This window comes from Vicia villosa, linkage group LG7 (assembly GCF_029867415.1).
Source record: "Vicia villosa cultivar HV-30 ecotype Madison, WI linkage group LG7, Vvil1.0, whole genome shotgun sequence".
Classification (NCBI taxonomy): Eukaryota; Viridiplantae; Streptophyta; class Magnoliopsida; order Fabales; family Fabaceae; genus Vicia; species Vicia villosa.
Window position 1 is genome coordinate 74,178,754 of NC_081186.1, and position 19,739 is coordinate 74,198,492.

General features: G+C 33.6%; 2 protein-coding genes across 2 annotated transcripts; both read right to left on the reverse strand.

Annotated features, from left to right (window-relative positions):
- Positions 1-289: 289 nt before the first annotated feature.
- LOC131620831 (trans-cinnamate 4-monooxygenase) lies at positions 290-3,325 on the reverse strand. Its single transcript, XM_058892011.1, has 3 exons — positions 2,494-3,325; positions 2,206-2,339; positions 290-1,093 (listed from the first exon to the last, which is right to left on the reverse strand). The coding sequence occupies exons 1-3, from the start codon at positions 3,276-3,278 to the stop codon at positions 495-497; spliced, it is 1,518 nt and encodes a 505-aa protein (XP_058747994.1). The 5' UTR covers positions 3,279-3,325; the 3' UTR covers positions 290-494.
- Positions 3,326-14,988: 11,663 nt separating this feature from the next.
- Positions 14,989-16,357, reverse strand: LOC131619344 (uncharacterized). Its single transcript, XM_058890452.1, has 3 exons — positions 16,225-16,357; positions 15,658-16,122; positions 14,989-15,584 (listed from the first exon to the last, which is right to left on the reverse strand). The coding sequence occupies exons 1-3, from the start codon at positions 16,355-16,357 to the stop codon at positions 14,989-14,991; spliced, it is 1,194 nt and encodes a 397-aa protein (XP_058746435.1).
- Positions 16,358-19,739: the final 3,382 nt, after the last annotated feature.

The following is a 19,739-nucleotide window of genomic DNA, read 5'->3' on the forward strand; positions in this document are numbered from 1 at the left end:
GATTTGTTCAATTTGGGTTTTTTTTTTCCAACATGTCACTTAAATAAAGCATGTAAAAAACATAAATCATCATAGTTTTACCAAAAGTTGAAGACACGTGGTTTATATAATGTAGTATGCAGCTAAGAGTCTGACTAGTGGTACATGGTATTAATGTTGATTTTTGTAGCTTCAAGATGTTATTTATGATGCTAATGTGTTTGTTGTGTAAAGAGTTTGTCTTATGGAATTGCTTGGTGCATTTTCATGTATGGAACAAGTGTTCATCAGAGAGCATAAGGGACAAGTCTTGTTACAAAGTCATCTCAAAACCATAACTTCAACTTCAAAAGATTTATACATTGGACAAACACAAATCAACCAACATTATTCACCTACCATTGCAGGCCAATAAGACATTTTAATAACATCCCCACATCATGATGAATGATTAAAATGCATTACACAAGTAAAGAAAAACAAATTAAAAGGGTATTAATGTGAATGAAGCCTAATTAAAATGATCTTGGTTTAGCAACAATGGTGGAATGTTTGAGTATATGCAGACTAAATTGTCCCCCTTTCTCAGAAGTGTCGATCTTAGATTGTCCCGGTGGAGGCAAAAGCTCGAAATTCTGAACCAAACGCCCGATAGTAATACCGAGGATAGGTAAAGCGAGAATAATCCCAGGGCAACTCCTTCTACCAACACCGAATGGAAGGTACCTAAAGTCATTCCCGTTCGCCTCAACGTGAGCCTCTTCCTCCAAGAACCTCTCGGGCCTAAACTCCTCCGGCTTTTTCCACAGAGCCGGGTTGTTAGCTAGCCACCACGCATTGACCAAAATCTTGCTCTCGGCCGGGATGTCAAAACCACCAAGCTTAGCATCATGAAGGTTCATGTGTGGGACGAGGAGCGGAATCGCCATTCGAAGACGGAGGGTCTCTTTGATCACGGCTTGTAGGTAAGGTAGCTTCTCGAGATCGGGTTCGGTTACTTGGTGTCCTGGTCCAAGAACTTTGTCCATCTCTTCCCTTAACTTGTTTTGAATCTCTTGGTGGTTCACTAGCTCAGCAATTCCCCATTCAATTGACCATAATGTTGTTTCAATTGCTGTAAAAAATACACAATATTTTGTACATTAGAAAACAAAAAATCAAATTCATTGACATACTTTATAAACTATATTTCAAAGTAATATGAACACAAATTCATGCATTTCTATGTAAGAACTCAAATCCAAGGTAGACATGATTTCCTTTTCGTCTAGTAACTTCTAATCTAAACCAAAACAATCAAGTAATCATGATGTTACTTTGGAGGTAGGTGCACCAATAAAATTTGGTCACCACTATTTTATTGGAAGGTAGTAGGTACAACAACAAAATTTGGTGGCCACTAAGAGACCAAGTGTATAATTGAGTCATCATCAACTTGACTTTAAATATGATACTACAAATCCAATGGATCATGGTTCGAATAGACAGACACATCAAAAGTGTTCAAATTTGACAAACATTTGAAAGTTAAATAGAGTTAATAGATGAATTAACTACCTCTAATGGAGCCAACATTAGCATATGCAAGTTGAAAAGAGATAAGAATGGACCACTAATAGATTATTTAATTAATTTTTCACCTAACCCACTTTCTTTAATTAATGACTTGGTGTCAAATCTACGTGTTCCTTTTTCCTCCATTGGTTGACAAATAAAAATTATTTTGTACACATTTCATACGGTAATAGTACTAGCTATAGGTACTATATATCATAAATATAAAGCTTAATATAGAAAACAAAAATAAAAACTCACTTTTAAATACATTGAATTTTTTTAAGTACACTGAATACTAATGTATTTGAATTATATATATACCAAATATATTAATTATTTAATATATTTTAAAAATATATTTACGATTTATCTGAATTATATATGCAAATGCTAATCAATATCCTTAATATACTTATTAAGTGACTAAAATGGTAAGTTTTTTAAAAAATGCGTGTAATCAATGCATTAAAAATGTATTGAAAATTAAAATATTGACTATTATAAAGAATATTTTAATATCTTTAAAGTGTCTTAGGACACTTGTTAGCAAGATCCTTATAATTATTATTTAATAGTTTAGTCACAAAATTAAATTCTTATTCTCCTAAACGACTAAATCATATATCATAATAAAGTGGAGTAATAAAACAAGGATCATATGAATCTTACCAGCAACATTGATGTTCTCAACAATGTAAAGAACATTGTCATCATTAATCTCTCCCTTTTTTTGAGCATCCAAAATATGATCAATAGCACATTTAAGCCCTTCATTACCAGTGCTCTTAGTACTTTCAAGCTTCCTATTAACATAATCCCATTCAATTAAATTTAATCTAAACCAAACAAACCCTTAACAACAAAAAAAAGTTTTAAAAAAAAATTATGTTTTGAATAAGACATTTTCTCAACGTACTGGTACTTGAATATATTTACACAAATGAAAATAAAACTTACTTTCTTTCATCAACAAAATAGTCTTTGAAAAGCTGCAACCTTCTATCCTTAACCTCTTTACAAACCTTCAAATAGCCCTTCAAAAAGGGTCTCAAAATCGGAATAAAATCGCCATAGTTATACTCAAAACTTTGCGCCAATCGACTCCTTTCACCATTCAAAGCTTTCAACTTCACAAACAAAGGATCCTCCTCGCTCTCGAATCGTCTATCAAACATAATTCTATACATGATATTATACATCATCAATTGCAACCTCCTTCGGATCACAATTCCGTTAACGCTAGCTTCCGAATTCTTCTTCACATCATCGACAACACTAGCCGCTTCAGACTCCCAACCGAATCGGTATTGCTGAACAACCTTGTTTGTGAAGAACGGGACTGTCATGATCCTTCTCATTTTGCGCCAGTGTTCACCGTATACAGTGAAAACCATGTCCTGTCCTTTTCCGGTGAAGATGTCGAAGACGACGTTTCGAGTTCTGGAGCCGAATTCGACTCCCTGTGTGTGGAGGACTTCTTTGGCAAGTTCGGGGGAGGAGACGACGACGAGGTTGCGTTGGCCCATGCGTAGGAGGAGGATGTCGCCGAAGCGTTTGGCTAAGTCGGTGAGGTTGCGGTGGTTGAGGTCATCGCCTACTTGGAGCCAGTTGCCGAAGATGGGGACGGGGAAGGGGCCGGGAGGGAGTTTGAAGCGTTTGCCGCGGAGTTTGGAGATTGTGATGGCGGTTATGGCGGCGAGGAAGAGGGCTAAAAGGGTCTTTTCGAGAAGGAGGAGATCCATTTTTGTGTTTGTGTTGTGACTTGTGAGAAAGTGGGGTAATGGAAATGTTTGGAGTGGTTGTTGGGTTTTTATAGAGAGGTTTTGGTTGGTTAGGTGGGTTAGGTTGAGTTTGTGGTATTGGTGTGTGTTGTCATTTATCTATCTAGTATTTTCTATAACAACATTTTGATATTGTATTTTAGAATAATTAATTATGTTTTTTAAAAAAATTTTACTATCAAAATCTGATCTACTGAATTGTTTAATTTAATTTTGAAATGAGTCGTTTAAGTTCCGAATCAATTATATCAAAATGAATTGTAATTCTATTTTGAAATTAAAATATATTATTTTTTATTTTGAAAAAAATATTATTTTATATTATCAACCAATAACAAATATTTTGTTAAATTATGTATGTATTTTTAAAACATTATATAATATGACAAATCAATAGTTTTCTATTTGAAGATTGTGTGAAATTACTTTATATGTCTGTCTATACCATTAAAATCTTTATATAAATACATTTAACTAGAAAGTATTTTATATTTAATGTATTCTTTAAAGAAATGAATTTTACAAAATCTGTTTTTATTAACTTAGAACCTTTGGGTTGGGTGAGCATTGACCGAATGGTATGTGGTTGAATGGATTGACTTTTCCAAGAAATAATTAATTTTAGATTTTGTTTTATAGTGAGATAAATTTATTCGTGGTATCAAACACAAAATAGCATTATCAAACACAAAATAGAGATAATTAGTTGGTTTGGGATTTATATATTAGTTTAATTTTTTTAAAATAACTGATTTATAAATATCAAACACTTATTTATATTAATATATAAATATAAATAAATATTATTTTATTTAATTTTAAATTAAAAATTTATATTTATTTAACTCAACTGGTATAAATTATCTCACTCACCTTTTGTTCTGGACTGGGTCAAGATTCGGCCCAATCTACTTTCGGCCCAATTAGACTTGGAAACCCAAATCATCCCTAAACACATAAGGAGTAAACAGTGCTCGGCTCCTTAGAGAACCAACGATATTAAAGCACCGTAGCGAGCGTTCGACGAATGATGCTCCCCGCGAGCGTCCCATTTGACGAGGATCTCTCTCCTCGTCTAGAGTCAAGCTTACCAAGCACGTTCCCAGCGAGCGTCCTTTCCGCTGAGGAGTCTCTTCCTCGCGACCTTATGCCGAGGACCCTCCTCCTCGTAGGGTTACTTCCCATCCAACCCCCCGAATAATACGGAGTCCACGTAGTCCCTAAAAGGCCGCGTCTCCCTTAAACTTCAGAGTGGTTAACCAGGATGGAGACCACCTACTTGCCTCTGATATTTCCGCCCAGAAATCCTGGCAGTCTCATAATTGGGTCTGGGTATCCAGTCCAGTAGCGAGATCTTGGCCCAGCGCTGGGGGCTATAAATACCTTCTTTCACTAGAGGGTCATGTATTCATTCTCTTCTAACCTTTACCTTGTACTTGCGCTCTGTTGCTTATCTTCTTACTTTAGCATCAGAGTACCTTGCAGTTACACCCCCTAATTCATTGAAGATCCAGTTCCTTGCAGGCCGTGAAGATCCATCTGATTAGGTAAGATCACCTTTAAATATTAATACAGTGAAAGATTAGTTTCTTCAACTATATTCAATAAATTGAATTGATTTAGTATTTGAAATTACTTATATTGAAGTTTTTCTCTGTTTTTATTTTTATACATTAAAATGTATAACAATACAAATTATTTATATTATTTTAAATTTAATAAAAAAATCAATATTAAATATAGGCTCGATGAAAATATAGGCTCAATATGCTGACCCAATAATACTTATAAACTCTTTTTCATATTTATTTTACAGGTTGATTTGAATAAGCTTGGGACTTTATCAATTATGTTAAAAAATTAAATTAAAAAAAAATTATTCTTGAGAGTTAAAAAATTACTTTTATTTATTTTTTATTATATAAAATTATTTAGGACACTCAATTGTATATCATATATAATGAATAGTGTTCAATTAAAATTACAACTTATTAAACTTATTAGATAAAAATTACATAAAATTATTATTCATATATTTTATACATTTGCAATCTTATATATTAAAATTGTTAAGTCATTTAATAATATTTGGAGTCAAAAAATTTTGAAGATTAAATTAATGTTAAGTTCATTTTAACTTTCCTAAAATATCATACTAAACTATTAAAATATCATACTAAATTATGATAAATTTTAGTAAATTTACTAATTTAATATTATTTTATAAAAAACAATAAAATATTTGTTTCCTAAAATATATATTATGTTGACTATAATTTCCCTAAAATATTTGTCAAACAAGATTTGCAACTTCCACATAATTTTTTTTCAATTATTCATTAATAATAATTAAATAATTAATTATTATTAATGAATAATTAATAATATTCCCTTTAGGTACCTTGGTATTCCTCTCTCAAGCAAGAAACTGTCAATATCCCAATGTATGATTCTGGTTGAGAAGTTGGTTACCCGTGTTCGGCATTGGAGTGCTAGACTTCTCAGTTTTGCGGGTAGGCTTGAGCTCATCAAAAGCGTTTTGTTCTCGATTTCCAATTTTTGGCTCCAAAGCATCCCTCTCCCTAAGAAAATTCTGAAAATGGCTGAAGCTATATGCCGATCTTTCTTGTGGTCCGGAAGTGATGTTGTGAAGCGTAAGACCCCTGTAGCATGGGAGCAGACTTGTAGGCCGAAAAATAAAGGAGGATTAAATATCCTATCTCTTGATATTTGGGGGACTGTTCACATGTTAAAGTTGCTTTGGAATATTTGCATGAAGGCTGACAGCTTATGGGTGAAATGGCTTCACGTATATTATATGAAAACTGTGGATGTTATGTCGATTCCTATCCGATATAATTGTTCTTGGATTTTAAAGCGTATACTGAATATGCGTCAGAAAACTATGCTCCTTCCCAGCTGGAATAACATGGTACAACAGGATAAATTTCATGCTAAGGCTGTGTACTATGAGCTGGTCTCGGTTCAGCCGGATGTGCCTTGGAAAAAGCTGTTCTTTAACAATAATGCTCGTCCCCGTGCGAAATTCATTACGTGGATGGCTTGCCACAACAAGCTGCCAACAAAAGAACGACTTCACAGGTTTGGTCTGCTTGATAATTACCATTGTTACTGCTGCCATGAGATTGAAACTCTAAATCATATTTTCTTCACTTGCAAACCTTTCTATGACACCTGGACCTTGGTGCTTGGATGGATCGGTTATGTGCATACTCCGCAGAAATGGGATGAGGAAGTGAGATAGATTCTTTCTGCTAGTAAAGGAAAAGGAAGCAAAGCTGAAATTCTCAAATGCGCGTTCGTAGAGACGGTGTATGAAGCTTGGTTATTACGTAACCAATACTGTTTTGGAACCACTTCAGTTAATAAAGATATTGGGCTTAAAATCATCGACATGATTACCTACCGTTGTTGGATGAAACCCAGACTTAGAAGTCACATAGCTAGGCTTATGTTGCCTTTGTAGGTGCTGTATGTAACCTTTGTGGCTGGATCTTTTGATCGCCGTTGTTTCTTAACTGTTTTTGGTTTATGAAATAAAATTATCATTTCCAAAAAAAAAATAATAATTAAATAATTAATTAAACATATAATAATAAATTAATATTCAATTAAAATCAACAATAAATTATCCATTTATGAACTATCAATATCTTCAAAAAAAACCACCAATTTACTTTCACATATAAATTTATTTCAATGGGAGTTGTCCACACAATTTTCTTTATGTTTGACAAATGACTCCAAATACAATAGAGAATGTGAATTGTTTAAGTTTGAAAAATAATTTTCGAATATCAGAAAAGAAAGAAACAGCGAAAAGAAGTAATTCAAAAGAAAAAGAAAATACAAAAGAAGTAAAAAACTGATATGTAAAGACATAAGGGAAAATAAAGATGCATCCGAGATTTATAGAGGTTTAGTCTAATGATTTGACCTACATGTCTCCGTAAGAATTTCTTCTTAAGAGTTTTCACCATGATGTGAATTTTGACAGGTTTATTCTACGAACCTCCTTACAAAAGGGTCGAAGTTCTACAATGGTTTTCTTCCCAACCAAGCACAAGAATTTTAACTACAGAGATCTCACAACCAAGAGATATTTTTAATTATATTGACCTCTCAACTAAGTAGAGGTTTTACCATGTTCACCTCAACAATCAAACAAAAGATTTTTAATTGGTTTAGCTCATAATCAAAACAAATTTTTTCCAATGATATATTACAACAATAACCTTACACCAGACCTAACCACCTAATAGATAAGATTCAATCTCAAAAGCACTATGATAAAATTGAAGAAATAAAGAGAGTGAGAGAAGAAAGTGAAAGAAATGTATTTGAAATACGTTTTTGGTGTATGAAACGAGAAATGAGCCATCTATTTTGAATAACAAAAGGTGACTCAAATATGAAAATATTTCTTGGGTTTTTCAATGCTCCTAATCGATTAAACAAAACACATAATTTATTATGAAATACAAAAATAGGTTTTAAATGGTGTAGTCACTAATGGACTATAACCTCTAATAATCGACTATAAGGCGTTACAAAATAAATATCAATTAAGACTAACGTGATAATCGATAATTTAGTGTAAACTACATTTATACATGATTCATTAAGCTAGTAACCAACTAGTTATACACAAAAACATTTTTTTGGTGATTTTATAAAAGCATATAGGCTTTTTGATCATTCAAAAATGTGTGATATTTGCCTTCATAAATTCAATAACTAATGTTATACCTTTGCATACACATCACTTGACACAGACACGACGAACTTTCACAACTTCTTCTCTTTCACAACTCTGAAGATTAAGGATCTCATGCAAGATCCAACATTAATTTAACACTTCATATGCATTAATTGGACTTTTTCTATCTGATGATGCTTGAGACAACTTTAGGGTGAGCATCATCATCGAAGACATTGTTTGATGAGAGATCTTCACCGATTCCACCAAACGTCACTTGATATTAAGTGTTATCCTTCAAAGATAGGCTTATTTTGATCTCCAAACATCACATTAGATAGTGACGTCACCTCATAGTGTTGTCATCATTAAAATTAAATGAACTCAATCATCACTTTTGATGAAAAATTCAATCGAGAGTATTGTCACCGTCAAAACCTAACTATTTGTTAAAGTCATCATACTTGCAAGCATATAGATTAACACTCTATTTATCTTAAATTATTCTACGCTTTATTATTTCATATAATTTAAGAAAATATAGTTAATTTTGTATAAAAAAATTTACAAATATATTATTCATTGAAAATAAAAATTTTAGAATGAGAAGAATAGAGAGCAACAAACATTAATATTTCATTAAATTATAAATGAATTATAATTTTAATAGAAAAAATATCTTATATATGTAAACAATAAAAATGAGTTTTAGACTTATGAATAGTAATCAACTCTTTAATTTCAATAATTTAATTTAAAAGAATACATTAATTCACTAACATGCTCATAGTAAGGATTATGTCCTCACAACATTAGAGCTTTTCTAACGATTATTTTTCAAAAAAATTATTTTTAGTTTTAGAGACTAATAATAATAATATTATTATTATTATTATTATTATTATTATTATTATTATTATTATTATTATTATTATTATTATTATTATTATTATTATTATTATTATTATTATTATTATATTAAAAAAGACGTGGTAGGAGAGAGTAACCGCGTTAGATGATGCTGACTTTTTGGTGAGCAAGTGGAACAGAAAGTGTTAGGAGCAGAAATAGAGACAAGAGGTCATGTGTTCATGCGACAGTCCACGATGTACTTTTGATTGTAGTAGGTGAGAGGGGTTGGTGGCTGTCAAAATTCTTTTTTCCTTTTCTTTTTCATTTAACTATTTTTTTACTTACTACTTACGCATAATTAATCAATATTGTAACCACTATGACTCTAATAAATATTATAAAATTGGTATGGTTTTTAATGTCAACATTTTATATGGTATAATATTTTTTTTCTAAGTTTAGATGCGCTGTATTTATCAAGTGGTACTTATATTTTAATTATAACTTTTTCTTAATTAAATATTTTAAGTAACTTTTTTGGGTGTACAATAGAGAATGGAGGCTGTGATAAAAAAAAAAATAGAGAATGGAGGCAATGATGCTATTCTCATAATAATCTATTCCATTAATTCTAGTACTACAATCTCAGTGGTGGCTGCGAGTTCTTGTACTCCCTCCGTCTCATAATAAGTGTCCCATTTGAGTAATGCGCGGTTTTTAAGAAAATGATTGGATGTGTTGGTTTTAGTAAAAAAATTAATGTTATTTACTAGAATACCCCTATTAATAGTAGTTGAATAACGTGAAAGTTAATAAATAGGGGTATAATAGTGGAAAAATAATAATGATTGATGCATTGAAATTGTAAATGGACAATTAATTTGAGACATGGAAAAACTGGAAATGGGACACTTATTATGAGACGGAGGGAGTAATTTTTTAAGACCTCAAATATATTCCTTCAGAAACAAAGCCAGCTATGGAGTATCATTCTACAATCTTAATGATTAGTAATTTACAATATTAATACGTCATCTAAAATTATATTTTTAACGTCATATCTTCATTTATATAAAGAGAAATTTATTTTAAATAATAAAGTTATTTGGTTGTCATTTTGTTGTTGTTGCTACTCCATAATCTCTGCTATAGAGTATAGACAATGATAAGGAAAATGATGGTAATACCAAAAACGTTTTTAAGTTTAAAAAACAATTTTTTAATGAGTAGATGGTAACACCAACGTTTTTAAGTTTAAAAAGCAATTTTTTAATGAGTGATTGTATGTTTGATTTTCCTACAGAGTCCTTAAAATTGATTTGGAATATGTAAAATTGATTTTGATATGGTTAGTAATTATCTAATAAAATTTTAACTACGTCAAAAATGATTTTTGGCAGCACATTATAGGCGGCGCTTATATATTAAAACGCTGCTATATGTTCCGAAAAAAATTTAAATTTTAAAATTATATACACTAAACAGAATTTTATGAAAAAGTGCTGCCTAAAATTGAGAACAAATGAAGCGCTGCCTTAGGTTCACAAATTTAGCGACAGTTTTTACAATTTAGCGACAGTTTTTACAATTTAGTGACAGTTTTACAATTTAGCGACGGTTTTTACAATTTAGCGACAGTTTTAGCGACGGTTTTTGATTTAGCGACATGATTATTGATAATTTTAGCTACGATTTTGCCATGAGGGACCAAAAGTTAAAATTAAAATTTTTAGGAGGACCATTCTTTGAAGAAAATAATTAGAGGGACTAAAGTTGAAAACCGCTATATTTATAGGTACCAAAAACATATTTAACCCTTTTTTAAATAGTAAGCTTAAATCTGACCCAAAGACAATCTAATTTCCCACTTAAATTCCAGAGGAGTTTTATCAGATTAGTCTTATTCCAAATTTCTATATCAACAATATTCAACCCACCATGACACTTAGGACTACAGACTTTTTCCAAGCGACAGGTGCCTTACGACTACCCTCAAAACCACATGTCCATACAAAAATACGACAAATAGATTCTATCTTCTGAGTCACACTTTTTGAAATGGAAGGCATTGTAACCATTTTATCAGTTGCATCCTCCCTGCAAGTGTTAGCACACGTGCACTCCAATGTTTGATTCTACCAACAATACGATCAATCAAAGGCATGTAGTGATGAATTGATAGCTTCTTACCCGTTACTATTGGGTGTGCTTCTAACGGGTAAGAAGCTACCAATTCATCACTACATGCCTTTGATTGATCGTATTGTTGGTAGAATCAAACATTGGAATGCACGTATGCTAATGTATGCAAGGAGGATGCAACTGATAAAAGTGTGACTTTTGCACTAACTAAAGCTACCAACAATACGATCAATCAAAGGCATATCCTTCCTTGAAATCATTAGTTCTGACTATGCTCTCCTTAGTGTCTCTATCCATTCCAACACAATATATCCTTCACTTTTGTGGGTTGATTTTCAGTCCAGTTGCACGCGAGAATTTATTGAAGGTATTCATCATCATATCAACATAAATCTGGTCACCACGGGAAAACATTAATAAATCATTCGCAAAGCATAAGTTGGTGATTTTCAGCCTATTACACTTAGGATGATAGTTGAAGTTGCTATCCTTTTGCATCTTGTATAGGTATATATATTCAAGAATTCCATCACAATGACAAAAAGAAAGGATGATATAGGGTCACCTTGCCTCAGTCCTCTCTTGGCCTCCATAATGTTGGTATATTGCCCATTCACATTGAACATGTAAGATACAAAAGAAATAACAATCATTATCCCGTTAGTGAATTTTCTTGGGAAACCAACTTTGTTCAAGATACTCTCAAATGCTTTCCAATCAATTGTGTCGTATGCTTTCATAACCTTTAATTAATGCATAAGTTAGAAGGATGTGATTATGAATATTTTTTTCCTGTTGCAAAACCAGCCTAATTATGCCAAACAATAGTATCCAACACCTTACCCACTTTTGCATCATTGAGTTTAGGGATCAAATGCCACAATTGAGAATTTAGCAGCTTTATACATACTTCCATTGACAAAAAAATCTTGAATAGCATCCACTATATCATTTCTAATTATATGTCAAGTTTTCTTAAAGAAATAAGCCTCATATCCATCAACTCCTGGTGATTTCATATCTCCAATACCCTTGAGAGCTGTAACAATATTCCCCTTTTCTGTAACAGGAGCAATGAGAAGTTCCATCTGTTATATATTTAATTAGGCACCCTCTCTCATGACACTTGTGTCAATACCATAAAGCTCAGTATCAGCCTTACCCATAAGATTCTTGTAGAATTTCAATACCTCGTTTTCTACCTGCTAATGAGTGTTCACATATGGTCCATCCTCTTTCTGGAGACTTCTCGTACTTTTGAATTTATGCCTCATCTTAATGGATGCATGAAAGTATTTGTTGCTATTTTAGCCAGGAAATTGAAGTTAATTTATATAATAATTTTTTTATTAGATACTAATATATTTAAAAATTAATTTTTTATAATACTAAATAATTAAACAAGCATACTTAAATAGTTTATAGGTGAGGAGAGCTTACATCTTTTTCCATAAATTATAAGTAATAACAACATCAATGTACGCAATTATTTTAATTCATTAAAATAATAATTAAATAAAATAAATTATATTAATTTAAAAAATTAAATTAAGAAAAATTTATGTTAAACAATTAATTGAAAAAAAACTCAAATTAAACAAATAAAGTTGTTGGCGTGCCCCGTCGACACAATTTTTTCAATAGACGGTAGGTTTATGCACGAGTTGCTTTTTTCTTTTGACATATTATGGACCAATTCATTTCAATATTCTGACCTTTTCCACCGGGGGTTGGGCGGTTGGCAATGGCACTGAGTCAAAGTGTTTACTTTTTTGCCATTTGTTAAGATTAAAATACCCTTTCCAAACACTATTCAATTTAGTTTCTCACTACTGCCAAATGACAAGAATAATTAGTCAACCAATTTAAAGTTGGACTAAGTTTTAGTGTTCCATATATATGGTCACATGTTAAATAACATTATTATCATTGTTGAATATATTACTTGCTTGTAGTCCCTACGATAAAAATTAAAAAGCAAACACAATGCAACAAAAATAAAATAGTATAATGATAACTATGGATAATTATGACATAAATAATGGAGTTCATATGCAAGACCGGTTCCAAACTTATTACTAATTTTTTCAGTGAAGTTTGAAGCATCAGATTGGTTTTGTTTTTGTCCTTTGATTTGATGTTGGCTCAACTTCACCTACTATCACAAGAAAAGACGAAAAAGCAAACCTAACACAAAAATAACATAAATACGCCATTTTACTGCGTCACGCTTTATGTCATCGGCAAATCAATACTCAATAGTCAATAATATTGTGGATTTTTTAATAGAAAAAATTTAATTTTCAATTAAAACTTACTTCAAAAATAAATTATTAAAACTTACTCCATATTTCAACTATTAATTCTTTTCAATTTAATTTTCTCCCCCATATTCTTTTGAATGTGTATGAATGCAATTCAAAACTCTTAATATGTGAAGTATTTGATATTTTTATTTTGAAAAATAACATCATAAGTATGTTTGTTGATGGAAATTAGAGTAATGTCATCTCAAATTATTAGATCTATGAGATTAACATCTTCATCTGAAGTAAATGAAAAGAAATGAAAAGATGAAAAAGATGCAAGGAGAAATTAATGATATTAAAAATAAAAATTTTAAAAATTGAAGTCTTGATGTAACATATTGCATCATAAGAGTAGAGGAACAATTCTAGAAAAAAAATGCAAATAACTAACTTTAAAAGGTACCTTGAAAGTCACTAACAGAAAATAAAACTAAAACATCTAAGAATTTACAACGGTTAAAACAATGTCATTTGGTCCATGCATCATTTGAATGCAATCAATGTCGTATTTTACCTTATCCCAAAACTGTTCTGTTTCTCCGGTCACAGCAGCGACCCTTATTTTAAGCCTCTTGATGCTTCTGATTTGCTCGCCGGATTCGTACTCCCCCTCTAAAAAAGACATGAGAGTCCTCTTGAGTTGCTCGATGGAAGAGATATTCCAAAACATAACCAGAATGGGAGGTTTGACGGGAGAGAATATGGCATGCCCGTTCCTTATGCGATACTCCAGTTCAGGTTCGAGACGCCATGTTGATCTCTGGGGAGGGGGCTCTGTTGTCCGGTGATCTCCATATGGCCTAATGCGAGACATTATTGTGTTTGTGTTTGGTGTTTGGTGTCTGTGTTTCTGTGTATAAATTCAACCCTAGGAACCCCTAATTTATAATAGTAGTGGGTAGAAAAGGAGTATGGTTGCGTACTGTTCACAAGCATGCCTAACTTGTATGATAAATGCAAGCACACTGATCAACGCCTGACTTGACGGGACTAGACAAAAGCATGCATATTTGACTGTCCAAAATACAGACTGACAGTAAGGGACATGAAGACAGCTTCAGTACAAGACAAATACATGAGTAGTTGATTTAATTAAAGATAGTACAAATACATAACTAGTTGATTCAATAAAATATAGTACAAAGACATGAAATACTAGTTGATTTAATAAAAGATAATACAAATACATAAGTAGTACAAATACAAATATAAATACATAAGTAGTACAAATACAACTACAAATACATAAGTAGTACAAACACATGACATAAAATTAATTGTTGGTGGATGTTGCTCCACGATTAGGACAGGTATTTTTATTGTGCCCGACTTGACGACATATGCCACACTTTCTTACCATTTTCTCATGATCATCCATTTTGGTTCTGATGCGTGTGTTGTTGGGTCGACCTCTTTTCTTTCGCCGCATGTTGTCATTATGCCAAACCACGTCCCCCTCATACGCATGCCAATAATCCTCCTTTGCCATCACTTGAAATGCATTATTGTACACTCCGAGCAAGGTCTCCGCCTTGTAAATGGGAGATAAAAGTGCTAAGGGATCTTGGTGCGCATACGAACATGCTGCTATGACATGAGAGCAAGGCATGCGAATGTCTTGAAACTTTCCGCAGTCGCACCACCCTTCTTATGTAAGAACCCTATATTGTTGTCTCTGAAGGCCCTCATTATGGTCAATTGTTTCTTTAACACTGAAGGTCCAGTTGAATCGGTCGTAAGATGTAACATTGTGGCTGTTGGCTTTGGCTGATTGTTCTTTCATGAATTTGACACAGGTTTCGCTGAATACTTGTCCGGATTCTAAAACTGCACTCCAATACTCACCTCTTCTTGCGAAAAGAGAAGCCATCCAAAAGTAGGTTGCTTTCACCAAGGCAGTAATCAGAAGGTGTCTGATGCCCTTAAATACTCCGTTCATAGACTCCACAAGATTTATAGTCATGTGCCCCCATCGCTGCCCGTTGTCGTAGGATCTGGTCCATTTCTCTCTAGATAGATTATCTATCCATCTGCCTGCATATGGATTTGACAATATGATTTCGCGTCGATAATATTGGAACGTCGGTTGAGTTAATGCATATCCAGCATTGACAAAAGTCTTTCGAAGAACCTTATCCTTTATATCTCGCATGAAATTTTGTGCGATATGTCGAATACAGTAAACATGCATTGAAGGTGGGTCTTGCCAACTGTTTGCTGGATTGTTGTACGCACTCTCGATGCCTATCTGAAATCAAACAGAGCCCATGTTGGGGAGCAACGCGTGTCCGAAGATTTTTGAGAAAGAAACCCCAACCTTCCGCAGTTTCTCCTTCCACAAGAGTCAACGCAACAGGAAAAATGTTACTATTTCCATCTTGTGCCACAACCATCAACAAGGTCCCCTTATATTTACCGTACAACCAAGTGCCATCTCTTTGAAGAATTGGTTTGCAATATGCAAATCCTTGAACACATGGGTGGAAAGCCCAGAAAAGCCTGTGGAATATCACATTTCCTTGAAGGCACGTTCCGTCTGGAGATTGCGTCGGAAGGGTCTCTAAGATAGTAATGGTTCCAGGAGCATAAATCTGAAGCGCAGATAAGAAACGTGGAAGTTGTTTGTACGAATCCTCCCAATTTCCATACACAAGTTCAATTGCTTTGGTTTTCGCCAACCACGCCTTTCTATAAGATGGAGTGTGATTGTAAGTTGCAACAATATGAGAGATTATCGTTTTCACCTTTACTGACGTATCTTTGTCTACTAGAGTCAAGATTTCTTAACATATAATATCATAACTTAGATTACGGTGATCTTGGGAAACATTTGTGTTAACATATGTGTGATCTTGGGAATTAGATCCCATCACCCAGGAATCACTTCTCTTCCTGTATGATGCACCCAACCTGAATCCACATTTAGGGTTTCTACACTTAATTTTGTACCTCTCAACATTGGCGAGATCAAATCTAAAATCAATATTGTTTTCCATATGAAATCTTTTTATGGCCATGATACATTCCCCCTTGAACGAAATTTGTCTCCTTCTTTTAACCGTGCATTTGTTTGAGTGTATGGATCACAGAAAATATCAGACGATGGTTCATCCCCATCCAAGTTCAAGTTCCTCATGTGCGCTGGAGGCATATACACTTGATATGGTGTCACAACAACGTCCTGTTCGTCTTCAGATTCCTCGTTGACCAGGTGATCAACTTCTATTTCTGGTGCTTCTTCTTCATCTACGACGTCGACCTCTGCTTGCTCGTCGACCAGTGAATCAATGACTTGTGACTCCACCAATTATGAGATTTGAACTTCTGGTAGAGTAACATACAACTCTATGGACTCGTAACCAGAATACTCATGATTGGCAAACATATTCTGCAGGTCTTCATCATCTTTGACCTCAACTTGGATAAACTTGACCGGGTTGTTCCCACGAAGAAATCGATATTGGTAAAAAATTTGGAATACATCACCCCGTGAAAACTTCGTCTCTAATCTCTTTTTGAAGTAACTAAAATTTGCTTTTCTGTTTAAAGAAAACTGTGTAACTGATAAGTGCCAAAATATCGATGTTTTGAGTACGTAAATAGTGGCACTTATCGATACTTTTGTTAATACCGTTTGAATAATTCCCCGTTTTGTGTATAAATACGTATACTTTGTGAATAGTTGTATTTTCATATACTTTTATACCATTTGATAGTTTTTCCTTTGTTTTTATAGGTATTCATGCTTATTGGAGCCTTGAGGAATAAAGTGTCAAAGGCACGACTTCGATTTCGCAATTTTGGTGAAAGCCCGCTTAGCCACCATCACGCGGACTTCCATAAGCTCAAAATAAGGATGACCAAAATCATCATTTTGGTTTCCATTCATTCATTATTGGATAGAGCATTGAATAAGCTTTCCAACGCTTCGAACCGGGTGCAATTCGGAGTTACGGTTCTCGAGTTATGGCGAAAACAAAATCTGATTTTTAGCAGACTCCGCTAAGCGGAGGGGGTCCGCTGAGCGGAGCTCCAGCGGAGCAAATCAGCGTCTGGATGCAATTTTGAGTCCGCTGAGCGGAGGGGGTCCGCTAAGCGGACCTGCTAAGACAGCAACTTGTTAAAAGGGGCCAAAATCACATTTTTAGGTTATGGGTTGGGTATTTTTGAGTCCCAACACCATCAACTTCATTCTTAGATCAAAATTAGCTTAGAAAACAACTTCGGAGGTTGCATAAGGATGATCGGGGTGGATTGAGCGTCGAACGGAGCTGACAAACCGGAAGATTTTTGGTTCATTTCTCTTCTTCTTTGTGTATTTCTCTTTGGTTGGGTTTGTTTGTATATTTACTTGAATCTTATGTATATTTACCGATTATAATGTTATATTTAACTTGCTTTACAATTCTGTGTTGATGTTATCCTGGATTTTTGCTCTATGCTGGGGATTTGGGTTGCTTTAGAGATAAACTTCTTGAATCCTTATCTAGGATGATTATCTGTTGGTTCTGAACTCTAGAGATAGATTTAGAGCTAGCATTCACTGTTTGTATCTGTTCTTAATGCTTTCGTGTTTGAGCGGCGCGCGAGAGATCGCCGACGCGAGAATACGGATGTTCTCGCGACTTCGCGTTAGAGATAACCTTAGTTGTGAGATGATCTCGTTTGTGCTCCAGAGATGGACGCTTATGTGAGAGATACGTGATGACATAGATGAGTATTGTAGGTTGAGTATAACGGGTTGGTAAGTGTATGTTTGTGAAGAGTGAGTATATTTACATTCCTGATAAGTTATTTCTCTTCTAAGAATGTGTTTATTCTTTTCCTGTCTATGTCTTTGTTTACTTTTTGCTCATTCAATCCAAAGTTCAAAACCGTAGAAACTGTTGAATGGCATCACTCCATCTCTGAGGACGATAATTCCCGGATCAATATTTCCAAATCTTGTTGATTGCTTGCCCTATACTGCATTCAACAAAATGGCGCCGTTGCCGGGGATGGTTGTTTGAATTGCATCGCAATAATTTTCGTGGTTTTGAGCTTTGTATATATCGTATATATTGTATAGTTTCACTTGTATATATACTTACTTGTACATGTTTACTTGTTTATGTTCACCATATAGTTTTACTTGTATAAGTTACATACAAGTATACTTTTGTTGGTGAATGTTGGTGAAACATGTTGATCTCGGATTAGCTCTTTACTTACAAATCTTAACTTTTCAACTTGTGAATCCAACATTCACCAATTTTTCTCTTTGTGTATGTTAATATTTATATGTGTTCCATGTTTGTATATATGTGTTTGTTGATGTACATATTTGTGTATTTGTGTTTTCTTTCATGTTCGTATAATTGTTGTATATATTTGTACTCGTAATGTTTGTTGAGTGCTTTGGTTAGGAAACTTTCTTTAGGCTTGTGCGGTGAGACGTCACCAAGGCATGACGAGAGGAGGATACTTTCCAAACACCGAAACAATAAAGGCGTCGAGCTAACGACGTAAAACAAGCACTTGTTGGGAGGCACCCCAACGGTTGTAGAGTTTTGTTTATTTTTATGTTTAAGAGGAATTTAGGTGAAGTGGTGTGTGATTGGAACAACAGGTGCAATTCTGATTTTTCTGAGTTTTGATGTGCCTGCTAAGCGAGCTCAGCTCCGCTAAGCGAGCATAGCAGAATTTTGTTTTTCTGCTTTGTACCAGTGGGGTTCTCATTCCACTTAGTTCACTCATTTTTCCCACTATCACCAAGGCTAATTAGTTTTATATATTAGTTTTGTTTTTCTAATTCTTTTGTTGGTTGTTTGTATTCAAAATTTGTTCGCTAATTCGAAGATTTTTGAGGTGATTTTCCAAAGCTTGAGTGTTTCAACTTGCGGATGTATGGTAGGATATTGTTTTTGAAGTCGTATCATTCAAGGTACTCATTTATCGCTTTCTATAGCATAGCATGTTTAGGAAACTTTTCATTTGTACAATTATCATACAATTCATTCTTTTGCATTACTTGCTTGTTGATTGAATCACTTTAGTTCCCAAACCATAAATGTGAGGAAGCTTTCCATTGTTTACATATGCTGGAGGCCACAATCTTTGTTTTAACTGGATTTTATTATGCTTAATCTTTTGTTTATGTTGATTTTATGAAAGCATGAAAAGGATCAAGGCATTTTGTTTCATTTTGAGCACAACCACCATAACCAAATAGTCAATTCACCTTGTGAGTGTGTGATCATTTGTTAACCCTTTTGAGCTTTTTGTCAATGTCCATGTTGTTTTTGCTAAATGCTTATCTTTGAGTGTTTAGTTCTCATTTTTGCATGGATGATTGATTCTTTATTTTCTTGAACCCTCGACCATGATTTTTGGTATGAATTTTTACCTTGCCTTAGAAGT

Bases quoted from the DNA above. Each gene is read 5' to 3' on its own strand.
- LOC131620831 (XM_058892011.1), bottom strand. From the start codon at position 3,278: ATGGATCTCCTCCTTCTCGAAAAGACCCTTTTAGCCCTCTTCCTCGCC. The intron at 2,340-2,493 runs GTAAGTTTTATT...TTATGTTAATAG, and splicing joins TATTTTGTTGATGAAAGAAA to GAAGCTTGAAAGTACTAAGA. The intron at 1,094-2,205 runs GTAAGATTCATA...TATTTTTTACAG, and splicing joins TGAGAACATCAATGTTGCTG to CAATTGAAACAACATTATGG.
- LOC131619344 (XM_058890452.1), bottom strand. From the start codon at position 16,357: ATGGCCATAAAAAGATTTCATATGGAAAACAATATTGATTTTAGATTT. The intron at 16,123-16,224 runs GTGATTCCTGGG...TTATATGTTAAG, and splicing joins TGCATCATACAGGAAGAGAA to AAATCTTGACTCTAGTAGAC. The intron at 15,585-15,657 runs GTTGGGGTTTCT...GATTTCAGATAG, and splicing joins GGAAGGAGAAACTGCGGAAG to GCATCGAGAGTGCGTACAAC.